This window comes from Lissotriton vulgaris, chromosome 8 (assembly GCF_964263255.1).
Source record: "Lissotriton vulgaris chromosome 8, aLisVul1.2, whole genome shotgun sequence".
Classification (NCBI taxonomy): Eukaryota; Metazoa; Chordata; class Amphibia; order Caudata; family Salamandridae; genus Lissotriton; species Lissotriton vulgaris.
The window spans coordinates 1,538,116,720-1,538,132,867 of record NC_141696.1 but is presented as its reverse complement, the minus strand read 5'-3'; the positions used below and the strand labels follow the sequence as shown (position 1 = coordinate 1,538,132,867).

At 45.7% G+C, this 16,148-nt stretch overlaps 1 protein-coding gene across 1 annotated transcript in view; it reads left to right on the top strand.

The window, feature by feature from the left end:
* Positions 1 to 8,132: 8,132 nt before the first annotated feature.
* LOC147700315 (uncharacterized) overlaps positions 8,133 to 16,148 on the top strand; it is a 67,455-nt gene continuing 59,439 nt past the window's right edge. The window contains exon 1 of the mRNA XM_086935682.1: positions 8,133 to 8,274. Within this exon, the coding sequence (XP_086791808.1) occupies positions 8,251 to 8,274 (24 nt within the window). The 5' untranslated portion in view covers positions 8,133 to 8,250. The remainder of the gene's footprint in view (positions 8,275 to 16,148) is intronic.

Sequence of the window (16,148 nt, the reverse complement as noted above, 5' to 3'; positions counted from 1 at the left end):
AGTATGGTTGAGAATTACATTAGGAGGGGCACACGTGTAACATATATGCATATATTGCATTATTTCAATTCTTCCACTTACACTAAGACTCTCTATATATGGGTTGAGATAGCCTAGTTTCAATTCCGTAAGTCCTATTCTGACAACATATCACGTGTTTAGGAATTATGGAACGGGTTCAACAGTAAAGTACAATAACATGGAAGAGGATAGATTGAAGTGTACAGTTATAACATTCACATAAGTGTCATTATTCACTGTCAAAACGTTTTATTAATCATCATCAAATGAGGAATTCAAAATCATTTATATAGGATACATGTCTACTTAAGAAAATGTTTAACACATTAGAACTATATGGACTTCATTTATTAGCCTGGTTAAACACATGCAGTATACATTTTCCCTAACTCTACCGTAAAGGCACTCTCCAATAGTGTTGTGAGACATAGGGCCGGATTTGGATTTCAGTCGGAGGCAACTCCGACCGACATCACCGTGCATGTGGAACCGATTGATCTCAGGTCGGCGTTTCCGACACCGCAATTTGGTGTGGTCGCAAACTTCCATTTCTCATTGGGACCTTGTGGGGCAGGCCGAAACTGCCCGCAGCCCAAGCTCCCACTGAGAAATGGACGTTTGTGCACATCCCTGTACCGTGTGGCAGGCACCTCACAGTGCCTGCCCAGGGCCACAACTGGAGGGCCAGAGGGGAAGGGCGCCCTGCCAGGGGCCCCCAAAGACACTTTCCGACAGCAGTTCCATGTCGGAAAGGCCCACATGGAACTGCTGTCAGATAGTGCCATCATAATCCTGACCATGGAAACGCCGTCCGTTAGGGATTGTGATGCCCTTCGACTGGCCGACAGAGAGTCGGATTAACTGGTTGGTTTAAATTCCGACCGCCGTCTTTTTAACACGGCGATTGGAGTTTAAACCTTAGATGTCGGTCGGAAAGCCTCCGACCAGCCGTTGGAGGCTTTCCGACCAACATCCAAATCAGGCCCTACATGTTTCCCTCAATCATTGAGTCACATAAAAATCATGTGCAAAGTGCACGTTCATTTTGTATGTCTGTGAAAGGTTTATTAGACTTCTGTGACGTGTAAAGAGTGGGCAGTTTTGCGCTGCACCACAGGTCAACCCCATTCTACCATTTTTTTTAGGGTGAAAGCCCTGCCACCTTAATGTTTGGGAGAGCCATAGGAACCAAGTTGCCACAATGGACCGTTGAAAGATCTAATAACATTGATAAACTTTGTGCTAATGATTAATCTCACATACGAAGAATGAAAACCAACGCGGACAGGCTCTGTTGTACTCGGAGCACTGTGTTCTAAATAGGAGACCCTGTTGCTCTCAGGCAGAAATGGAAACACAAGTCTGATGCTCCTTTTGATGTTGACCCATTCAAGGTCGTAAGTAGTAAAGGACACATGGTGACTGCTCACCGTCCTGAAAAGTTCATTATGCAAGATTCTTTGCATTTAAAGAACCTGCCTTGACATTCGCTGACTGAAGATGTCAGAAGTGAGACTTATACATCTGAGAATCCGGAGAGCCCAATGACTGCATCACTGTCTCTGTCACCAGTGCCAGTTGTGGACACTTCTATATCTCCTTAGCCTCACAGGACAAGATCTGGGGGAGTGATTTGAGCACCAACAAACTTATTGAAGTGTTGTGATGTATATATGTATTATTTGTACTTTTTATTTATCAAAGGGGAAGATGTGGTATCTTGTGAGTTATTGATGATGGCACAGTTTTGGTTTCTGATGGACTCCGTAGAACAGTGATGTAAGTGTTTAAGTGTGGGGATAGAATTCACACTGTAGAATGTTCAGATTCAATGGTTACACGCTGAGGAATAACGACGTGTAATACCAAGCTCCGTGTGTGGTGTGATCATTTAAAAGTACCCGTGCTGAGGATGATGCTACAGAGAGGTGCCAGGCAGAAGCCACTTTCAGGCTCAGCTGGGGGACGCTACAGAAGCGTGGCAGGCAGAAGCCACTTTCAGGCTCGGCTGGGGAGGACGCTACAGAAGGGTGGCAAGCAGAAGCCACTTTCAGGCTCGGCTGGGGAGGACGCTACAGAAGCGTGGCAGGCAGAAGCCACTTTCAGGCTCGGCTGGGGAGGACGCTACAGAAGGGTGGCAAGCAGAAGCCACTTGCATGCTAGGCTCATTATGGGCTTGAGGTTCCAACAAGACCTTGAGTGGAGCAAGGCTTCTAGCTCGAGCGTTCAGTGGTTCACCCACCTCTACTTTACAGGCACCACAGTTAAACTACACAAGGAAACATGGGACAGAGAGATTAAGTGATTTACCCAGAATCACAGGATGTTGAGCTAACGTTGAGACTGAAACATGGTTCCCCAGCTGTTGCCATAGCTCCACATCCTCTCCCCCTACTTTGTTATAACACCTTTGCCGCGGGGCTAATTTCCCCCGCGGCGCTGGGGGAAGGTGGGGGCGCGCGCAGCGCCACGTTGCTTGTGACGGCTCGTCGCGCTGCACGGTGGCGCTGTGCTGATGACGAGCTGAGGTTGTCATCATGACCACGCCCATTTTTCAGAATGCTCAGCACAGCGGGGGAATTAGCCCTGCGTGTGAGCGCTGCGTGTGAGCGCCGGGCGTGTCATGACGAGCTCAGCTTGTCATCAGCACAGCGCCACCGTGCCTCATGACGAGCTCAGAAGGAGTTCTATTGCTTTGTTCTTTGTATTTAATGTTAGAAATATGTGAAATTAAGTGTGGAAAAATACTGACTTTAGATGCATTTCCTAACTTTTTCCTTTTTTTTTTTTACTGCCCGGGTTATTAAAATCTATCTCACTAAAGTTCGGGGATGGCGACAAAGAAAAGGAAGCACAACATAAGAAAAATTGGACTTGGGAGCACATATGTGTTAAGACGAGAACCCTCACTCACCCTAGGGTAATATGCTTTATTATAGGGTCCCCTCTTAACACTGGGACTGCAAGGAAACAGAGATTTCCTTTGGTTATAGAGATTTTCTTTTTGTAAAGATCGTCCAAGAGCTGGAATTGCATCCCCCATATATCTGGTGAAATAATTTCTGGGTTAATTACCATACGTGCGGGTCATTTTTGCAAAATCACGCTTTATGAGGGAACGTCTTCCTGAGCCTTGTCCCTGCTGGCCCTTCACAGACGCAGCGGTCAAGAACACTCAGGTAAGACGCGTCCCCCACGAGGTGTAGTGCCATTTGTCGGGCATTTTTAATGCGCTGTTACAAGAATGTGTATTCTTGCTGGTAGTCAGTCGCAACAGTTTCCGGGGGACGCATCTCAACTCCTGAGACTAATGGCGGCTTTAAGATGTTGCAGTTTCAATTTCACGCAGTCCGTTCCCCGAGACGTGATCTGATAGTTCCGACTAAAAAGGAAAGTGTGCAGTATTCACTTCTCTGTCCTCCCTAAAAACCTAAATTGCCACGCATTGCCACAATGGCATAAGTGTCAACATGCACATATATGTCTGATCAAGATATGGATCCCGATTATTTTACCAGAAATACCCTGTGTGAGCTGATTGTAGTATGCTATAAGTCATTAAGGAACTGGGCAGTTGACCTTAAATGACCTGTGTTACCTCATTTGTATACCCTTATAACTCCGACTGGCCATGACTGGACTGATGAGGGTGGAGCTAACTTTATAGGTGTCGTGACGGAGAGGTTGGGATCCGACAGTGTGGGCGACTAACAGTAGGGCAGTAGGACCCTGTGGGTCCTCAGGCAGAGTGACCAGGTCACCGGACACCAGATCCGGTGACGGGACAGGAAGGGGACAGACAATGACCAGGACAGGGACGTGGACGGACGTGGGGACGAGCAGCTACATGATGTAATAATAAAGAAGCGTTAAACTAACCTGCGTCCTGTGTGTGGTGTACACCCCTGCGCACAGCATGGACACGACAACTGGCGACGAGAGGTGAAACGGACCGACGCGCAGATCGTCATGCATCGATCGACGGTGACATCGGAGAAGAACCAGAAGATCAGGAAGAACCAGGTGCCCACCCTGGATGTGCCAAGAAACGGAGGAGGAAAGAAGCGACATCGGAGCCCACCCGACCGCTTCTGAGAAATTGCCTGCAAACGGCGGTAAGAGCGAAGGGACGTGTAATTTCAAAATAGTAGCGCGAGCTCTCGCGAGAGTCGCGGCGGCCATAGTGGGGTCAGGCGCAAGAGCCAATAGGAACAGCGATTGAGAGCGGCGGCCATTTTGGAGTCAGGCGTCGCGTTGATTGGACGTGAAGTCCCGCGAGAGCACCGGCGGCCATTTTAAGGACAGGCGCAGGAGCCAATCAGATCAAAGGAAACGTCGGCGGCCATTTTAAAGGGTCAGGCACAGCGCAAAGATCGGCGAAACAAGGGAAAGAATGGTGGAAAGTGAAAAGCACTGGCAATAGCAACACAAAAAGGACGAAAAAAAGTACATACAAGAACAAAGGGCAGCAAAAGAGGAACAAAAAGGCAAATATGAAAAGAAAGTGAAAAGAAAGAAGATAAGACAGCAAACACAAGAGAAATAAAGAAAAAGGAGAAGACAAAAGACATAAAAAAAAAAAGAGACAAAGAAATAATACAAGTGTATACAAAGAAAAAGAAGAGAATACAAGGAAAAAGAAGAGAATTAAAGGAGAAAGGACGAAGAAAGCCCAGAATACAAGGAAAAAGAAGAGAACAAAAGGAAAAAGAAGAGAATAAAAGGAGAAAGGACGAAGAAAGCCCAGAATACAAGGAAAAAGAAGAGAATAAAAGGAAAAAGAAGAGAATAAAAGGAAAAGGACGAAGAAAGCCCAGAAGAGGCCACATGAAGTAAAACAATAATACAAGTGTATACAAAGAAAAAGAAGAGAATACAAGGAAAAAGAAGAGAATAAAAGGAGAAAGGACGAAGAAAGCCCAGAATACAAGGAAAAAGAAGAGAATAAAAGGAAAAAGAAGAGAATAAAAGGAGAAAGGACGAAGAAAGCCCAGAATACAAGGAAAAAGAAGAGAATAAAAGGAAAAAGAAGAAAAAAAAAAAAAAAAAAAAAAAGGACGAAGAAAGCCCAGAAGAGGCCAAATAAAGTAAAACAAAAATAAAACAAAAACAGGCAATAAAGATAAAAGGACGAAAGGAAGAGATAATAGATGAAAACAGAAGAGTGCCAGAAAGAGCACAGAGAATAGAAGAGTGCCGGAAGAACACGGAGAATAGAAGAGTGCCAGGAAGAGCACAGAAGACAGAAGAGAATAAAGAAAAGAGGACAAAAGAAAAAGACAATAGAAGAAAACAGAAGAGTGACAGAAAGAGCACAGAGAATAGAAGAGTGCCGGAAGAGCACGGAGAACAGAAGAGTACCAGGAAGAGCACACAAAAGAAAAAGGACGACATAAATATAAGAATAAGTCGCAGGAAGGATGCAAATATAAGAAAACACGGAAATAAAGAAGAAGAAGACTAGGAAAGCCCAGAAGAGGCGAATAAAAAAAAAAAAAAAAAAAAAAAAAAAAAGAAAAAAAAGGACAAATAAGAAAGAAGTAAAAATAAAGGAAAAGCCAGAGATAAGGCCAAATAGATGAAAAGACAGAAAATAGAAATAACAAAGACAAGAGGGACAAAGATCACCCAAGAAACAGAAAAGAGAAAAGGAGAACATAGAAGAAAACAAAACAAAAGGAAAGACACAAAGACAAAGAAAATAAAATGGGTAAAAAGGAGCAACGTGACAGGACTTTGGCGCAGGAGAAACAGCAACAAAAGGAAAGGACAAAGACAGACAATGAGCAGAGCGGACAGGCACCACCAAGAAAGATCAAGGCAAGAGACACTGCACGGCCAGGACCAAAGGTGATGAGACAGAAAGAAACAATATCGATATTCAGACAACCGGTTCTCCAAAGATTCACTGGCGGTGACGAAAGTGAAAGGATCGATGATAATGGCTGTCTCCGACCGACAACAAACAACAAGGAAAAGATAGCGTTTCAAGGAGCTAAAGGCGGATGAAGAAGAAATGGCAGCGGCAACTGCAGCCACATAGAAGGAGGAAGATAGAGGACAAGGAAGCGAAGGAGACACTAGATCACGAAGGACATTCAGAAAATAACAGAGACTCATTGAAGAGATGTAGAGTGACAAGTTCTCTCTCTCTCTCTCTCTCTCCCTCTCTCTCTCTCTCTCTCTCTCTCTCTCTCTCTCTCTCTCATTCTTTCACCTTCATCAATATAACTGTGAATGAGGACTATGATAAATGTGTCACGAACATTTGTTTGCAACAAGGGGGGAGATGTCGTGACGGAGAGGTTGGGATCCGACAGTGTGGGCGACTAACAGTAGGGCAGTAGGACCCTGTGGGTCCTCAGGCAGAGTGACCAGGTCACCGGACACCAGATCCGGTGACGGGACAGGAAGGGGACAGACAATGACCAGGACAGGGACGTGGACGGACGTGGGGACGAGCAGCTACATGATGTAATAATAAAGAAGCGTTAAACTAACCTGCGTCCTGTGTGTGGTGTACACCCCTGCGCACAGCATGGACACGACAATAGGTTATATATGGTAAGGATTGACGTAGTTGCTTTACTGACAAATAATAATAATCCACATTTGCAATGCGCACAATCACCCGTAAGGGTCTCTAGGCGCTGGGGGCCGTCGGGAAGATTAAGCAAGCTATTGCCCAGAGTCACATGGTGCTGGGCTAATCTGGCGCCAGTGCTGGGGATCGAACCGTGATCCCCAGATTCTGGAGTCAGTCGACTGCATCACTTTTGGTTTGCAGTGTTGGTGATGGACACTTAAGGGGTGAAAGATAGAGGAATGGCATTTTATGCTGTGTTGATTTTGTCTTTATATTTTTCAGCACCTTGTGGACCTTACTAGATGCCAGTACCACAAGAATGCCCCATATCAGTGAAAGTATGGTTTTCACTTTTCTATTTTGATCTAAAACAGAGTGACTTACAATTCTGGTACTGAGGAATGCCATGAACCTGTTGGTCTATGTAGGCAGAAACATGTCGACCAAATTATAGAATAGGGTAAAATCTATATCCCTATCTCAGAGTTTATTTTTAATCCTATTAATTGGGGGTACCAGAAGAAAGATTGTCCTCACCCACCAAGAGAAAGTTTTAACTCACACACTAATTTTGTGTTTGCACTCTGCCCCTCCCTCCCCTACACAACAGAGAAAACTTATTTTTATTTCTTTAAAAGACCATTTGAATGTTAATTAGGCCTTGCAGTTGTTTCACCCCTTCTAAGAGCCCCTGCAGCTCCACTCTGCCTACTTATTAATGGTTCAGCACCCACCCCGAAATTTTTTCTTAGCTAACCCCCGAAATTTGGCTCTAGTTGCGCCTCCGCTACACGGGGTATTAAAATAACAGCCATAAAAAAACGACTTCTGGCAACCCTATAGTACGGCAAAGTTGCATGTGGATAATCACACAGAACTGGTATGAAAGGGATCCCTTCTTATTAGGAGTTCCAGGGGACAGAGGTAATACCTTCCCTGTGTTCTGTGCAGGATGCCCGCTTGATACTGTGGTACTGACCGTCCTGCACATCCCAGCAGAGCTCGTAAGGAGGCCTCACTCAGGACGAGTATCTGCCAGGAAGATGCTCAAGCGCCAGACTGGAAGTGGCTGAGCTCTGCTGACATTTCTGGAAGGTTTCTATAACAATGGTTGTTATTAGTTGCAATTCTCAACGTTGACCCAACTATAATGTAATACGAGAAAAACCTGATATCCTGCTTTAATGGGGGGTTTCTTATACTTTCTGTATTGCAGCCTCCGTTTTGTTACCTTCCAAAGAAATGGGTTTTATCTGTCTTCAGAAATGTGATATAAATATTGCTTCTAGAGGTAACATTAGAAGCGTAGGCCACTCTACGCTGGTTTTATTCACCCATTACTGTAACACGCGAGTAAAGGTTTCTTCTGTGTAATAGAGCGCGCAGGCAGCTCGGGTGAAGCTGTCCTATTGCTGTCCCTCCTGTCTTCTCTGCGCATGCGTAGATTTCGGTACACACTATTCCGCGCATGCGCAGCTCCTACGAATCTGCTGCAGGAGGAGCTGAGGTCTGTCATGCTTGCAGTGTTCAATGCTTGAGTGTTCCTAGAGAAGGTCAAGGATACTCCGCCGTCCCTCTTTACTCTCTTGCAGCTCAGACTCCTCGCACTCACCGACGAGTTTGCAATTAAAAGCAGGAAAGGAATGTCCCGCCAGGAATCCGCCGCCGTAAGTAATATTTTGCATAGAAGAAGGAATGAAGATACCATATGTTACTCTGAAGCCACGCAGAATAAGGTGTAAAGGACAGTGGTTGGCCTTTAACCACGAAAATAGTCAGAATGTCATTTGCTGCCAGTCTTACGCAGAGCTCTCAAGTATCCATTGTGTTCATGCGTGACATTAGAGGTCCTTCATTGGAGTGTTATGCGTGACATTGCCTAAAACGCGTGACATTGTGAGGTTTTTTTTGTTGCATATTTATATAGCGCGAACTCGCCCGAAGGTATTGGAGCGCTTTACATGAGCACCGTATTTACATTACACATTCAGGCACGGGGAGATTATTTGATTTGCCCAGAATCACTGGATGTGGACACGACCCCGAGGCTCGAACCCTGGTTTCCAGCACCAAAGTCGGCAGTCTAGCCGAAGGACCACATCCTCTCCGCCCAAAGTTGGCAGGGTATGCCCAGATGTGGGTCCCTTGCTCACTTTGCCACTGGATTCAAGCTAGCCTTACTGATGACAGCTGATTAACCAGAAACCGGTCCCAGGATGCCTTTTTCTGGTCCAAGGAAGACATGGCTTGGCAGTTTGGGCTGGACTGTTCCCATGAGGCACAGGGTCAGACTGATTTGCATATGGCCAAGTCTGAACTGGGGTGGCGGAGTGTGCTAAAGAATGATGATGGATTAAACCCAGATCAGTTGACTGAGGGTGAGTGGTTGCAATGTTCAACACTCCGTCCATCATCCCCTTTGGTTTATCTCCTAATTATGAACAGCTTTTAAATTACCAACCCACCTTACCATAAACAGATATGAAGTCATTAAAAATCACTTTCTATCAGAAGGGGGGGGGAGAAGGAAAAGTCTGTGATCCTTTCAGCTTCCTTGGTTACAATATCAAAAAATCAAAGGGGGAAGGGATCACTTGTCCTGAGTAAACAGTGTTTTATTCTCTTATTCGTTTCCGGTGCCGATAAAAAAACCCTCATTCACGTGCCGTGGCTCGATAGACGGTATATCTTGGTTCTCCGCCTTGTTGTTAGCAACGTGACAGCATCATCATTGGGTTTGATTGTGTGCTTCCTCCACCCGGAGGTGAACCACTGTTTAGTACAGTAGTTATTTAGTAATCGAAAAAAAGGGGGGGTTGGGCAGTTAAAAAGAGGCTTCTATTAACCAGTGCTGATAAACTTTAATTGGTGCTGTAAAGAATGCCTGGTTAAAAAGTTTGGGCGTGCGTAGGAAACCTGATTAGGAGGTTTCCGCACTGAGTTATGTCCTTAAAAAGGTCGACATGTTTCAGACGCAATTTGCCCACAAGGGGTCAAGTCGGCTTTCTTCAGGACCTAGTATATCTGGTAAAAAAGGGGGGGGGCGTTTAGGTAACCTCAAGTTTGGGTTAGATTCTTAGTATGAATCATCTAGTATTAGAAAAGCCTTGTAGTGTCTTATTAGGAGATCACATTTGCCTCCTCGGGTGTGCTGAGAGTGGCTCGGCCAGCTCGATCGCAGGTTCGGCACGACTTGTGTTGTCACAGCCCCTCAGTTTTCTGGGAACTGAGGGGCAGTGACAGCACAAGTCCACTTTGCTTTCTGAGAAACAATATATACACTGCAACCGTATATTGTTTTAAAACGTTACCCTTTTAGCATTGTCATGCCCAAAAGCAAACATTTAATGCATTTCCAGTTACAAAACACCACCTGAATGCGCCAAATAATGATAAAGACTTTTTCAAACTGAATAAATGATAGTGTCATTTAATTATGTTTTACTTGTTTATGAAAAACCCAGTTTTTTTATTTCTCCAGAATCTTTACATTATTTAGCTGATCTCCTTCCGGCCGATTGCTTTGGAGTCTCACAGAAGAAGGTTGTTGTATTACTGTGCTGCTGCTGAAAGCATGGGACGAAGTTTGAAACCAGCAGTTGCTTGGCAGGTAGTTCCATAGGGAAATAATGGTGTCCCGATTTTTTTTTCTGCTCAGCTGTGAACCTGAGCTTCAGGCACAGAGCTGACAGGACTCTGGGTACTAAGTTTTCCATAATACTCCTTGTCTGATGGAGAGCTCCTTTTAAGTTCTACACCACAAACAACTGGGCTGGAACAAGTCTGACAAATACGCTGGATCCACGATTAAAACAGTTAAGAAAATTCTACCCTATCTCCTGGAGACATTACAAAAACTGCTCACGGCAGCACTTGTTATGTCTAGACTAGATTACTGCAATGGTCTCTTTCTCCAAATACTACAAAACACTGCTGTTCGTATGCTCCTGGGCATCCCTAAATTCCTATCCGCAAAAACACCACTCCATAGGTTGCACTTGCTCCCAGTTGGCCAGTGTAGGATCCTGGCTTAGTATATGGTGCACACTTATTTAAGTGGAGCACTTTGCACTAATCCAGACAACACTTATGGTGATTTTATTGGTCTTAGACAACCTTAGACAGCCCTCTAAGTGGTAGCTGTGGCTTAGTCCAGAAGGAGTGTTTAGCAACTTGTTTTACCAAATCTAATCATGTAGTGTAGGTTAGATGAAAAAGAACCACACAGTGTAGTTCTACAAATAAGTCTATTCAATTGCATGAGGTAAGTAAGCACATTATACAGTGGTCTCCAGTGGGAGACCAAACCATACACTTAGAAAGTGTAAAGTGAACTGCGACCGTAGTCAGGAGTTGGACCAGAAGACTTAGAAAAGCTGGGGACACCAGGAACCACCCAGGGTAAGTACCCAGGAACCCACGGAGGCTGTGCGCAGAATGGAAACACAGCCGTGCACTCAATACGAGTCAACGGGAAAGTTGTGGTTGAAGTTTTGAAGAAGGGGCCTTCCCAGTGGACCCTGAAGAAACCCAGTGGAAGACAGAAGGTTGCAGAGTCAACCCACCCATGGATACCCCAGGAACCAGGATACCTACACCAGCGAAGCTTGGCGCATAGGTGCGAAGTGACGCCTGAAACCAGTAAAGATGCAGCTGGTGAAAACTGTGCACTAGTCCGGTGGGAGGCAAAGGAGGATTCTTGAAGAAAAGAACCTGCAAGCAGAGGGGTCAGGGTCTACGCCACTCAGAGGTGACCAGGAGGCACAGAAGAGCAATTCCCAGTGATGACGGAAGATGCAGGAGTGATGGCGATGACTTGTTGGTGCAGCTATGAGGGCCAGGTGACACTGAGGAAGACCAGGAGCAGTTCTCAGGCTGCCCCACGTCGGAAGTCGAGAACAAGGGGTCGGTGTCCGGCGGGAGCACCTGCAAGCCTTGGCAGCAGCAACAGACGTGGTTGCCGATGAAGGAGCAACGTTGGGACCAGCAAGGGCCAAGGTGCTCACCAAGTGCAGGAGAGTCAGAGCAGGTCCGAGCAAGCAGGGGAGCCCACTGAAGCAAGAGAAGACCCTTGAGAGGATCCACAGGCCAAATGCACAGGAGTCACAAGAGGTCCTCGAGCAGCTCACCAAAGATGAAGGCCCATGGCGCAGAGGATGCAGTGAGGACAATGATATTGGCCAGAAAAGATGCGGGAGGCTGAAGCTTCTTGTATCCCAAAGATCTTTGGAGTGCAGAGCCAACACGCCTCGCCAACTGCAAGTCTACGTGGTACCTGGGGTTCGGTCCCAGACGTTCCGCCGAAGGATACTGGCCTCAAAATTGCAGAGAGGACAGGTCAGCCCTCGAGAGAGTTGCAGAACCATGACCTGTGTTGCTGAGCCTTTCGAAGTCTGTGGGACTTCAGGAGCAGCAGACCGGTCAGTTTCATTGCGGTGCCTGCAGATGCTGGGGAGTGACTCCTTCACTCAAGGGAGATTACTTCGGGTGTACTTGATGCCCACAGGTTTGGTGAAGATCCTGGAAGAAGCACAGACACAGACGACGAAGAAGACTTGTAGAACATCGAGACCAAGAGCAGCAATAGTCTTCCTTGATACAGTCTCGGTTCCAGGTGAAGTCCAAGTGTCCAGACTGTCGAAGAGTGACGTGGTTTCAGTCTTGAGTCTTGTCCCATGACAAATCTGAGGTCTCACCCACAGGTAAGCCCTTTTATACCCTAAGAAAGGGGTTATGACGACTCAAGGGTCTCTCCCAGAGAAGAGGCTGGACTGAGGGGAGGATACGCCAATGTCCTTTGTCCAGCTTCGCGCCAGAGCGGGACCCAAGAGCTCAATGAACTGGCTCAAACCAGAGTATGCAAGGAGGGCACCAAATGTGCCCTTCAAAGCAGTCTGGTGGTGTGGGAAAGAGCCCCCACCCCAACCCAATACACTAAGTCCTGTCTGGGAGGAAGTCACACCTCCCTGTGACAGAAAACCTACTGTTCTACCTTCCCCTGCTTGTGCTCAGCTCAGCAGTAGGAGGGCAGATTCATGTCTGGGGTCGGCATCACTAGCTTGCTAGCAGACCCTCGAAGGCTGTTACCAGGAGTACTGGGGGCTTTCCAGAGGAGCCCCCCAGTGCATGGAATCATAGCTCCAACACCGGTAACGTTGTTGAGGTATGATTCCAATATGTTTGATACCAAACATGCCCGGTTCGGCACAGCCACTATATAGTTAGTCATCACGTAATGACTGATGGCCACTATATGTATCAAAATGGCTGACCGCACTTACAAAGCCTGGAGAATCAACTCCGGGATTTGTAGGGGTGTTCTGCTCAAGCATGGGCACCCTCACACTTATAGCCCAGCACCCAGCGTTCAGGATTGAAAGGCATGCCTTAGGGGTGACATAGGTTTTAGGTGTAGAGACCTCATATATAAGGAAACTTATATCTGTTGTATGTGGTGCTAGCACCAGCTTACACAGGCTGCAGTGGTAAGCCTGTAGTCACGGTTTGAGTGGTCTCTCATGGGTGGCATATTACAAGCTGCAGCCCATGGGAGACCCCTGGTGTACCTACGCCCTGGGTATCTCAGTACCATATACAGGGGTACACCAGTACCTAATTGTGGAGGTACAAAAGTACTTAGCATGTCAAATTTAGGGAGGAAGCACAGTGACTGGGGCCCCGATTAGCAAGATCCCAGTCAGACTAGTCAAAAAACATACTGACACCAACAAAAAGTGGGGGTAACCATGCTAGAAGGATCCTACCCTCTTACAGCCAGAGATTAACATTTAAGGCATTGTGTATCACACACAAACAGCTCTTCACGACATAGGCCCCATAAGACTCCAGAAGTGTTTCAAGTAGTACCGCCCAAGCAGACTTCTATGATCTGGACAGGCTTACAATATCATAGTCCCTGCTGTGAGATGTGCCTCTTGGTGTGGAAGGAGTTTGTTCACAATGCTCATAAGAATTGGAACTCGCTACTTAGCCATATTAAAAAATTCTCGGATATTCTACCCTTCTGTAAAGCACTAATAACCTGTCTCTTTAACCAATAAAAGTCAACAAACCTACCTTGAAAGTCAGATCAAATCAGAACTTAAATAGCTTTAAGACACCTATAGGTATGCATGCACTTTACAAATGCTAATAACATAACACATGAGGCTTTGTCCGAAGTGGGTTAGTCTATGTTTCTTTTCATGTGTGAAGCTGAATCCACTTGGTGTTGAGTGCCTCCTTCAGGCCACAGCTGAATTGTTTCACTGAAAGCAAAAGGTATTTTCGAACCAGTCGCCGCTGCACCATATTTTACTATCCTAGGAGATTTTAACTTTCATTTGGAAGCCAAAGAAGATGGTGACACCATCTCCCTTATATCAGAATTAGAGGCAGTGGGTCTCTCACAAAAAGTAAAAAATGCTACCCACTCGGCAGGTCATACGCTGGATGGAATCTTTACCAACAATGAGTCTATCACCATAAAAGCCATCCTCCCCTTAACTTGGTCAGATCACGGTCTAATAATGTTTAACATTCAAATCGTCACGGCCCCTCCACACCCTTCTGAGTCACTGCCTAAGTCCTTTAAAGCTTGGAAAAGCATTAACACCAATCACCTCAGAACACAATTACATATTAATCAACCACCTACCGTCCAAGATCCGGAACAAGCAGCCATTAACTATAATGACTGGCTAACTCACACGTTCTCTACTTTAGTTCCTATAAACTCTGTATCCAAAAATAGGACCACTCCATCGGCCCCTTGTTTTTCCGAAACACTTCGGATAGAAAAACAGAAATGTAGGAACCTAGAAAGACGTTGGCGACGAGATTATGACAATCTCATCAAAGAACGTTACAAAGAAGCCTTGGCTAAATACAAACTTCTCATTTGCGCTGAGAAGAAAATCTACTTTAGAAACCAAATAAACTCAGCCAAAAGTTCTGTAAAACAACTTTTCCAGACAGTAGCCAACCTATCGGGAATAGCAACCAAACCAACGATACCTCCTTCCCAAACCCTCTGTAATCAATTAGCAATTCACTTCGAGGAAAAAGTAACTCAGATCTATCACAACTTTGTCTCCCTTCACAGTCAGTTATCACTGCTGCCACCCACCCTTGTCTGAATTCTCCCAAGTCTCCCAAGACCAAGTTGCAAAACTAATTCTCACGACCAAATCGGGCTCCCCTGAAGATCCCTGCCTTCCATCAGTCCTCAAACTCATTCCAGACATCATAGCCCCTACACTAATACACATCTGTAATACTATGTTCGAGTCAGGTATATACCCTTCTGTCTGGAAAAAGGTAACGATCAAACCATTACTAAAAAAAAAACCACCCTGGACTTATCAGAGGTGAAAAACTATAGACCCATAGCTGCCCTTCCTTTTCCAGCAAAAATAATAGAAAAACTTATTAACGTACAATTGACTCAATATATCGATGATAACAAACTTTTAGACGAATCACAATTTGGATTTCGAAAGGGTCATGGGAATGAAACTGCACTCATAAAAATAACTGATGAGATCAGAATCACTCTGGATCAAGGCGGTGCCGCAGTCCTGGTGTTGTTGGACCTCTCTGCCGCTTTTGACACGGTCGATCACGCCACCTTGATCAACCGTGTCTCGTCGCTAGGCATTAAAAACACTGCAAAAACTCTGCTAGCCTCATTTCTCACTAACCAAACTCAATCAGTTGCCCTCAGCGATTTCTCTTCCCCCGCCTTCATGCTCCCATGTGGGGTCCCACAAGGCTCATCCTTAAGTCTGATACTATTTAATATATACGTATCGGACATAGCACGGATTATCAGAGCATTCGGAATGGGGTTAACCTCCTACGCCGACGACACCCAACTTGTGCTGTCGATGCATAGGAATGGCGGAGTAGTGGCAGCAAGCTTCCAAGAGGGAATGCTAGCCATCAGCTCTTGGATGGCACATAACTGCCTAAGACTAAACTCAGAAAAAACTGAAGTCATGACCTTTGGAAATCTCTCTCCTATTTGATCATCTATTTGGTGGCCTGAGGAATTAGGATCTCCTCCCTGCCCAGTCGCCAAGGTTAGAAAGTTAGGAGTGATCTTTGACGATAAACTCTCTTTTCTCCCTCATGTTAACTCTATTGTTTCTTCATCATTCCACACTTCAAAGATGATAACTAAAATCATACCATGGCTCCCGACAATGCAAGTAAGACACTAATAAGCACATTAGCACATGAGTAATGTCAAAAACTGATTATTGTAATGCCCTCCTCTTAAAGGCCCAGGAAAAAGTAATAAGAAAGCTTCAACTGATGCAGAATGCTGCCGCAAGAATTATAGCAGGCACACCTAAATTCAGTTCAGTAACAAAAGTCCTTACTCGTCCCGGGGTGCCTGGGGACTCGGGGATCACACTATCCTCTTCTACCCTGACTGGCATCTCGACGGAAGGAGAGGCAGAGAACTTATATAGACTTCTCAAAGATGGTTTTATTTGGGTATATGTCTTTCTCCTCCGGCTGGTGATGCGTTCTC